An 8,947-nucleotide genomic window follows, 5' to 3' on the forward strand; every position below is an offset into this window, starting at 1 on the left:
CCTACTGTTGTGATTCAGTGCCCATGTTTCCCCAAAATAATTTTCCTTTCCAATTTATGTTGTAATTTAAATACTGTTCCAGACATGCAAATAACACAACCCAAAAACTATTTAATTGTTGGGAATTTCAAAACTTTATTTGCAAAAGTTTTCTTAAACATGTAGTACTGCTGGCTACATCAACTTTTACTGAATTTTTCTGCTGCTGTTCACCTCAAAAATGATATAGTAGTGCTAATTGTCATCCTCCAGAACTGAACTCTGGGTGATTAATTGTAGGTACAGAGAAGGCACATGATTGCTGACCAGTATATTTAAATGTTTGGCTCACCCAAGACTTTATAGACCCTTTATACTCAATAATCACAAAAGACACGGGTGGAAAATACTTCTATTTTTACATATCTTTATTGTTCTGCAAAGGGAATCGTATGCATTAGTACTTTATTATCCCTTTGGAGCTGTGCTGTATCTTTGTACTTTTGTCCTTCCAGGTTGCGATGCTTTACAAAAATGGACTTTGTTTTCTTTCTTTTTGTTAAGCTTGCACCTTTTTTTTTGCTAACAAATCAATAAAATATAATTTTGATGAGGGGCAGGGGAAAACTACATTGAAAGTCCAGTATGAAATCTCTGAGCAAACTACAGTACTTTGCAAGAGATAACACAGTAACATTTAAGTCAGAACTGAAGCTAAGAAACCTGAGATATCAGCAGCTTGGGGAAAAACGTATCTGCCATAATGGGGAAAGCATTGCACAAGATTCCCTTTACTAAATGTTGGTTTCCTCCAGGCTTCAACAGTTTTATTCACACATGCTCACACTCCATCCAGTTGTGCAATGTAGTTAATATTAATGCAGGCAAGAAACTACAAACGCCTTGTCTTCTCCTGCTAGCTTCTACTCCCACAAGAAAAAAGTTATAAATTATATCCAAATTCCCTCCTCTAACAGACAGGCCAGTTTAGCAGGTCAGACTGCTCTCCAAACTTTTAACTTGTGGAGAGGTCGATTTGTTTGGAACAGCTGGGCGTGATTTAATTATTTCCCTCCTTTTTCCTGATCAAAACCCCATACACATGCCCCAATTTATCAAAGCCCCAATGAAGGAACTCCTACGACAAAAGAAGGGGAAGAAAGAAAATTCAGAAACATTTTTCTTCCATCTGTTTTCTATTCTGCTCAATGCACACTTCTCATGGTATTATTAGACGCTCAAAATTAAGCGTTATCAGAAACAACCCATTTTAGACATACAACTTGGCTATGAAGAAGAGATTGCTATAGCCCACTTCTATATGCAGCCGTTTTATTAAATACCGTGTGATATTTGCAAGGAAAGGATGGGAGACGAAAAGGAAGAAAAACTGTGGAGATCTATAGGAAGCAGTTGGGAATCTTTTTTCAGACTGAGGCCTCCTTGACAACTTCCTGGGGAATACCTGCTACTGGTGGGCAGAGTCAAGAGTAGGTGGAGAAGCAGATGAGACTGTACAGGAGGGTATTCCAGACATGCAAAACTCAGCAGTTTCTACACACTGACCTGCATCTCTTCATCCTCCATAGAGGGAAGCAAGGGGCATTAGCATCACTCAAGGGCTCAATCCAGCCCAGCAAAAGGACTCGGGCAGAGTGTAGAGCAGAACTGGTGAGGGATATGACTTGAAGGGCTGAATGGCCCTCAGGTCTGATATTCCCCAGCCCCGTTACAGGGGAAGGAACAGGAAGCTAATTATACATTGCCAAACACTTGTAAATTTACTAAGTTGGGTTACAGGCCACAATAAACAGGCCTTTGCAGAAATAATTATTATATCCAGTAGCAACTGTTAATTGGCAAAATTAGAGGTTCTACATAATGACTGCTTCTAAATGAGAGCAAAACCTTATGTTCCTTATGAAATAAAGATCTGTGAGGCAACTGACAAATTTTAAAAATAAGACACAAACTTTTTTTGTGGCCCCGGGTCCAATAGTTCTAAATCACGATTTACTTCGGAACAAGCATTTTCATTCCCTTCCTGCCCCTGATTCAATTCCAGTTGCTACTGGGAAACTGTGGAGCTTCTACAGTGTACAGTGGTACCTCGGGTTACATACGCTTCAGGTTACAGACTCCACTAACCCAGAAATAGTACCTCAAGTTAAGAACTTTGCTTCAGGATGAAAACAGAAATCGTGCGGTGGCATCAGGAGGCCCCATTAGCTAAAGCGGTGCTTCAGGTTAAGAACAGTTTCAGGTTAAGAATGGACCTCCGGAACGAATTAAGTACTTAACTAGAGGTACCAGTGTAAGAAGAATGAATACACAGAAAAGTATTTCATGAGGAAAGAATGATGAACTGCAAAGAAGGAAAAAGTTACTACAACAACAAACTTAAGCAAAACTCCCTAAAATCTTCCTTCCCTGAATCTGCGGGATTGTATATAAGAAAATTGCAATCTCAGCTACAACTAATTCCTTAGCCAGGAGTGATCTGCCATAGCCATAGTACAGGATAACATTACGTGGCAGTGTTTGGGGTAAGCAATTTTAAATACAGCATATGCTGTCAAAACAAATTGTAAAGAGAAATTCTTTTCAAGGAACACCCATAGCCAAGTAAGGAGTTAATTGCACAATTTGTTATTTGAAAAACCTATAACAATTTCAGTGGTAATCCCTAGTAGCTATATCCTTTAACATAATAAAATAAAAAGTTTAAAGTGGCTATGACTGAAAGCTATACGTTATATGAAAATGCCATTCAGTGACTGTGAACTAGCTAGCATTTTTTGGTACATTTTAAAAGACATTTTATATCCTGTAAAGGTTCCAGTAAGTAAAAACAAATATTTAGGAAAAATATGTTGAAATATGTAACTGTGTGCTTTTGCAATATTTTGTTTAAGTTGTATATTGTTGCTTCAGTTTTTGTATATCATTTATATATTAAGCAGTACAAAATTAAATAAATAATAAATCAACCTACAGCATAAAGTGTACAGTGCAGCTGATGTGGGAAACTTTATGATTGACTTCTTAAATGTTGGTGATAATTATTTACTGGAAATGAGTCTTGCCCTGCTACATATTCTGGACAATCAGCATACTATTCTTCAGTGTAATGAGCAGGGGTTATTAACATATAAAGTTGTTATGCTCCCTTTCTTTATATAATAGGCTAGAAATTAGAGTATCTTTAAACTTATATTAATTTAAAATGATTCAGTGGTCAGTTTTCTGTCCCTCCCAGTAGCTTTCTGCCAAGACCTTGATGGCTTCTAGGCTGTACAAAATACTTCTACTTTTGGCTTAATTCTAAGTCACTATAAATTAATTTTTGTATGTATTCAATAAACCTGAAACAAATACCTATCAAAAAGGCACCTGCCTGTATCTAGTCACCTCCTCATCAGTGTAAAAAAATAAAAATAAAAATGGACTGCTGTATCACAACCATGCAAATAACCCTTCAGATGTTTTCTTATTAATTTCCTGGCAAATACATGTATGTTTCAGGTCAGACAAACCAGTTGATCAGGTCGAACGGGGTAGACAGACAGGCTTGTTGGATCCACTTTGTTTTTTTACTAGAACCAACCAGAAGGTTGTGCAATAAGCATAGAGTTAGAATTAAAGAACATGATGCTCTGAGCATTCTGAGCCCACAACATTGTTTTCAGTAAGAGAATGGAACTGACTCCACAGTACTTTAGCACCAAAGTCCACACCTGATTAGCTTTCTTCATTTCATCTTAATTTAGGTGGCAAAAGTCATTCTGTTGCTGCTATTTTTAAACAATTAGAGCTTGGAAACACTTGCCAAGCTACTGCAAAATGTGCACAAATCTACCAGTAGATACTGACCTATCTTTTGCCCACACCCCAATGCAGAATTTGTATTCAGTCACTCTTATACCCTTAAACTTTTATAATCCACATCTTTCTCCCTTCCTGCACTAAACAGAGTTTAAGCCTCTTGTCACTAGTATCTTAGAATGTTCTACTAAATTGTGCCCCAGCAACTTTCTTGCCTCTTACGATACCTATTTTGCCAATATGTTAAATGTTAGACCTTCACTATGGTGATTTTATGCCTTATTTTGTTCTGCCTCTTACCCACAGTGAAATCTGCCTGAGCTTACATATCCATTTTCAGGTCAGGTCTCATTTTCACCCCTCTTAGACAAAATTCTACTATCAGGTCAATAGAGAGCTCTGTCAGTTAAGTTTGTTTATAACGTTCCTGTATGGTATATCCCAGCCTATATATCATCACAATGAACATAAGCTCTGTACAGCAGAGGCTTTCAATTAAAAATGTACAAGGAACATTGAGGAGGCTATAGTAAACAACAGAAGCATGCTGTGCTGTGGTACATACATTCCTGCCATTATCATATTCATTTCCCCTTTCCATTTTTCTCCTTTTGACAATCTGGATACCTCTTATACAGTATGGAAATACAGTGGTGCCTCGCAAGATGAAATTAATTCGTTCCGCAAGTTTTTTCTTCTTGCGAGTTTTTCGTCTTGCGAAGCACGGTTTCCCATAGGAATGCATTGAAAATCAATAAATGCGTTCCTAGGGAAACCGCTTGCCAGGCTGGCGGTGCGGAGAAGGGCTTTTCTCCGCACCGCAAGCCTTCAGGACAGGTACGGGAACAGAGGGGAAGGCGCGCAGCGCTTTCCCTCTGTTCCCGGGGCTTGCGTGGGAGGAGGGTTTATCCTCCCCACCGCCAACATTCAGAACAGCATTCTGAATGTTGGCGGTGGGAAGGAAAACCCTCCTCCCACCCCAAGTCTTCAGGAAAGCCATCCGAAGCTGGGCGGCGGGAGAAGGTGTCCCCGCCCCCCCCCCCGCCCGGCATCACAGCTTCGTTCCGATGCCGGGCGGCGGGAGGAGGCGTCCCCCCCCGCCCGGCATCACAGCTTCGTTCCGATGCCGGGCGGCGGGAGGAGGCGTTCCCCCCCCCGCCCGGCATCACAGCTTCGTTCCGATGCCGGGCGGCGGGAGGAGGCGTTTCCCCCCCCCCCCGCCCGGCATCGCAGCTTCGTTCCGATGCCGGGCGGCGGGAGGAGGCGTCCCCCTCCCCGCCCGGCATCAGAGATTCGTTCCGAAGCCGGGCGGCGGGAGGAGGTCCGAGGACAGTGGGGAAGACGCGCTGCGCTTCCCTGCTGTCCCGGAGATTTCCCTATGGGCTGTCGTCTTGCGAAGCAAGCCCATAGGGAAATTCGTTTTGCGAAGCGCCTCCAAAACGGAAAACCCTTTCGTCTAGCAGGTTTTCCGTCTTGCGAGGCGTTCGTCTTGCGGGGTACCACTGTACAGATTGTCTCCCTTCTGACCACCAACCACATAAAGAACAAAACAAAGTATTATACTTAACATTTATACATGAGCTGAATTGTTGCATGAATGCAATGAACACAGGAATTATGTTGTATATTATATCATAATATAATTATTTTTCAGATGATGCTTTTGTTTTTGGCTGAATATCAGATTCATTTTATTCTTTGAAAGCTGGGAGCTGTGAAAGTATTTCATGTGGTATTGTTAGAATTCACGTTGTACTGTAAGAATGGTTAAGGCTGCAATCTCTCATCTGCTTGCCTTGTTGTCAGTCCCTAAACCTAAAAATAATTATTTCTTAGTAGATCTCCATAGGGCTGAAGTGTTAAGTACTTCACCACTGGTGGACTGAGCATACAGAATGCTTTGTAATACACTTCTTGATCCTCATAATATTAGACCAAAATAATGTCAATTTTACAAATGGGCCACTTAAATTCAGACAGTGATATGCCAAAGACCATTCCTATGTCTACTCAAGAACTAAGTCTCATCAAATTCAGTGGGACTTACTCCTAAAGGTAAAGGTATTAGGTCCAGTCGTGGCCGACTCTGGGGATGCGGCGCTCATCTCGCTTTATTGGCCGAGGGAGCCAGTGTACAGCTTCCAGGTCATGTGGCCAGCATGACTAAGCCGCTTCTGGTAAACCAGAGCAGTGCATGGAAATGCCGTTTACCTTCCCACCAGAGCGGTACCTATTTATCTACTTGCACTTTGACGTGCTTTCGAACTGCTAGGTTGGCAGGAGCAGGGACCGAGCAATGGGAGCTCACCCTGTCATGGGGATTTGAACTGCTGACCTTCTGATCAGCAAATCCCAGGCTCTGTGGTTTAACCCACAGCGCCACCTGTGTCCCTGGGACTTACTCCTAGATAAGGGTTATAGGATTATAGTCTTAATTCCATCTCAGCCTACTTAAAAACATCTAAATTTTTGCCAAGAAAAAACAGACACAAGTCCCAATGTCCTATTTGCATAGAACATGCAGTTAAGACACTAACAGAGAAGGCAGCTGTCAAACTGTCCCCCCCCCCCCCATTTGGACTTACTGGCACAGAAAAAAGTATAGAGCCAAAATGAAACTGTCTCTGCTTGTAATGCAAGTTGATGTTTCTTAACTTTTCTTTTAAAGAAAGGTCACATTCATTAGATATGTCTAAGAAACATTTATCTAATTTCTTTCATCCTGTAAAAACTATTCGGTAAGGCAGTATTGATCTATTTTGTACTTAAGTCTCACAACTAATTTCATTATTTACCAATGGTAAACAATTCAAGAAAATATTATAGAAAAGTGTTTCACATGCACACAATCTGATAAGTAAAAAGGCTTGCAAATTGCTCAAAGAAATACACAGCAATTAGTACTGCATGTTACAATCAGATAAGCAAAGTGAACCTTGTTCTCTCTTCCTGAATGAAAGGAACCTCCCTCTTTCCCTTGACAACCAAACTTGACCACAAAATTTATTATGACACTTCCTGTTAGAAGATCTGGAGCGTGGTCACCTGTTCACAAGCAGGGGAGTATCCAACGTGGCAAATTAATCTACTGAGCATATCTGATGCCAAGTCCTATCACCAACTACACTCATGTGTGTACAAAGTCATTCATTAGACACTTCATACTTTTTCTAATTTCTTTCATCATGTAAAAAATCTAGAGAGGCTTTAAAAACAGAAAGTCATCGGCTAGGGAAGACAGATAGGAGTCCCCAGGAGATCTGACAGGAGTGTCCCATAGGCATTGGATCCCCATCACAGCCTAAAGGGAGGGGAGATGAAGAAACGCAGAGAGCACATGCCTAGTAAGATCCCAGATCACACTTCATTCAGGGAACCCCCTACCCCCCACACACAATAAAAGGAAGCAAGGAAGAGAATTTTTAACCCAGATCCTAGGCTGCAATCAGAGGAATCGGACTGCTTTTCACACAGCTGTGTAATCACAGAGGGCAGGCTCAATGGGAGCCAACTCCGCTGGACTCACTGGAACTAACAAGCATGTAATAAGATCAAGGGTTCAAGCTTGAGAAGCTGGTAGGCTCCCAAATGCACGTGGCAAAACATTTTAGAGAAGACAGCTCATTTGACGGGGGGAGGGGGGAGTGGAGAAAGAACCCAACTTTTATATCCGAGAAGAGGGGTTCGCATTTGTGTTTCAGAGATATCTGGCAGGTGTCGTCGTTCCCCCCCCCCCCCCGCGGCCGACCTCATCTCCATGTGGGCAGAAGACGCGGGGCTTTAAACCGCCTGGGAGACGGTCGGATATAAACACTCCGAAGCAGCCCTCTCGGCGACCTTCAGCAGTTTCCCCCTCGGCGGCATTATGCGCGGGGCGGAATTTACGCAGGAGGATAGCGAAGCTCCGGGCGAGGCAGCAGGGCTGGGAGCGCCAGCGGCCCTGGGCTCCGCCGCCCGGGGCTTTTGACAGGGCTCCCTGGAGCTGCGCCTCTGTGAGGCGAGGGCCCCGAGCTTCGTAGCCGGGCGCCTGCGGGGGCCTCTGCACTCACCGAGCGCCACCTGGCAGGCCCTCCGCAGCTGCCCGTGAGGGGGCCGCTTCGCCTCCTTCTCGGAGAGGATCTTCTCCAGGGCCCGGGAGACGAACATGCTCTTGGTGCGGGTGTCTTCCTCGCGGGCCGGGGGCTGCATGGCCGCCGCGAGGCTTGAAGGCTCTCCCGTCGCCGTCTATCCCAAGCGGGGCGGGAAGCGGCGCTCACGGGGCTCGGCCGCAGCTGGGCTCCACGATCCGGAAGAGACGCGGCTCCCTCAGAGGTAACGCTGGCAGTGGTGGTGATGGACAGCGGCACGGCGCCGCCATATTGGAACCGTCACGTGACCTAGCCCCCCCTTCTCTCTCACGGCCACCTTGTGGAACGGTTCTCGCTGCCCTGTCAGAGGCGGTGACGCGGGAGGGCGGGGCTTAACTTCGAGGTGGTGATGGGAGGTGCGATGGGCGGGGTCAGGGATCCCAGCCGATGATGTGTCGCACTTCGCGTTGCCTTTTAACTCTCAGCTCGCGAGATTGCAGGGGGAGGTTTATAAAATAAACACATTGGACGTGTTTTGAAATGTTCGTTTTTTAAAAACATTTCCGTACGGGTTCCATTCAGTTCCAAGAATTCCAGGATTCCGAAAAAGCGATTAAATTAATAAAACGCAATAAAGGAAGAAAGATTTAAAATGGCATCAAAACTTCCCGGAGAGGCTTTGCTGAGGACTTAAGGGGACGTGGGTGGCGCTGTGGTCTAAACCACTGAGCCTCTTGGGCTTGCCGATCGAAAGGTCGGCGGTTCAAATCCGCGCAACGGGGTGAGCGCCCGTTGCTCGGTCCCTGCTCCTGCCAACCTAGCAGTTTGAAAGCACAAAGTGCAAGTAGATAAATAGGTACCGCTCTGGCGGGAAGGTAAACGGCGTTTCCGCGCGCTGCTCTGGTTCGCCTGAAGCGGCTTAGTCATTCTGGCCACATGACCTGGAAAAACTGTCTGCAGTCAGCTGGCTCCCTCAGCCAGTAAAGTGAGATGAGCGCTGCAAACCCAGAGTCATTTGCGACTGGACTTAACTGTCAGGGGTTCTTTACCTTTACCTTTTTAGTGGCATGAAACAC

General features: G+C 44.5%; 1 protein-coding gene across 3 annotated transcripts in view; it reads right to left on the minus strand.

Annotated features, from left to right (window-relative positions):
* ARFGEF2 (ARF guanine nucleotide exchange factor 2) overlaps positions 1-8,251 on the minus strand; it is a 51,185-nt gene extending 42,934 nt beyond the window's left edge. For 2 of the 3 annotated variants that reach the window (XM_081195963.1, XM_081195962.1), the window contains exon 1: positions 7,854-8,242. In XM_081195963.1, coding sequence (XP_081052089.1) covers positions 7,854-7,992 — 139 coding nt within the window. In that variant the 5' untranslated portion in view covers positions 7,993-8,242. Of the gene's footprint in view, positions 1-7,853 lie in introns of all 3 variants that reach the window. The other variant, XM_081195964.1, reaches the window with a different exon arrangement.
* Positions 8,252-8,947: the final 696 nt, after the last annotated feature.

The sequence above is a fragment of the Podarcis bocagei genome, assembly GCF_964188305.1.
Source record: "Podarcis bocagei genome assembly, chromosome: 5".
NCBI classification, from domain to species: domain Eukaryota; kingdom Metazoa; phylum Chordata; class Lepidosauria; order Squamata; family Lacertidae; genus Podarcis; species Podarcis bocagei.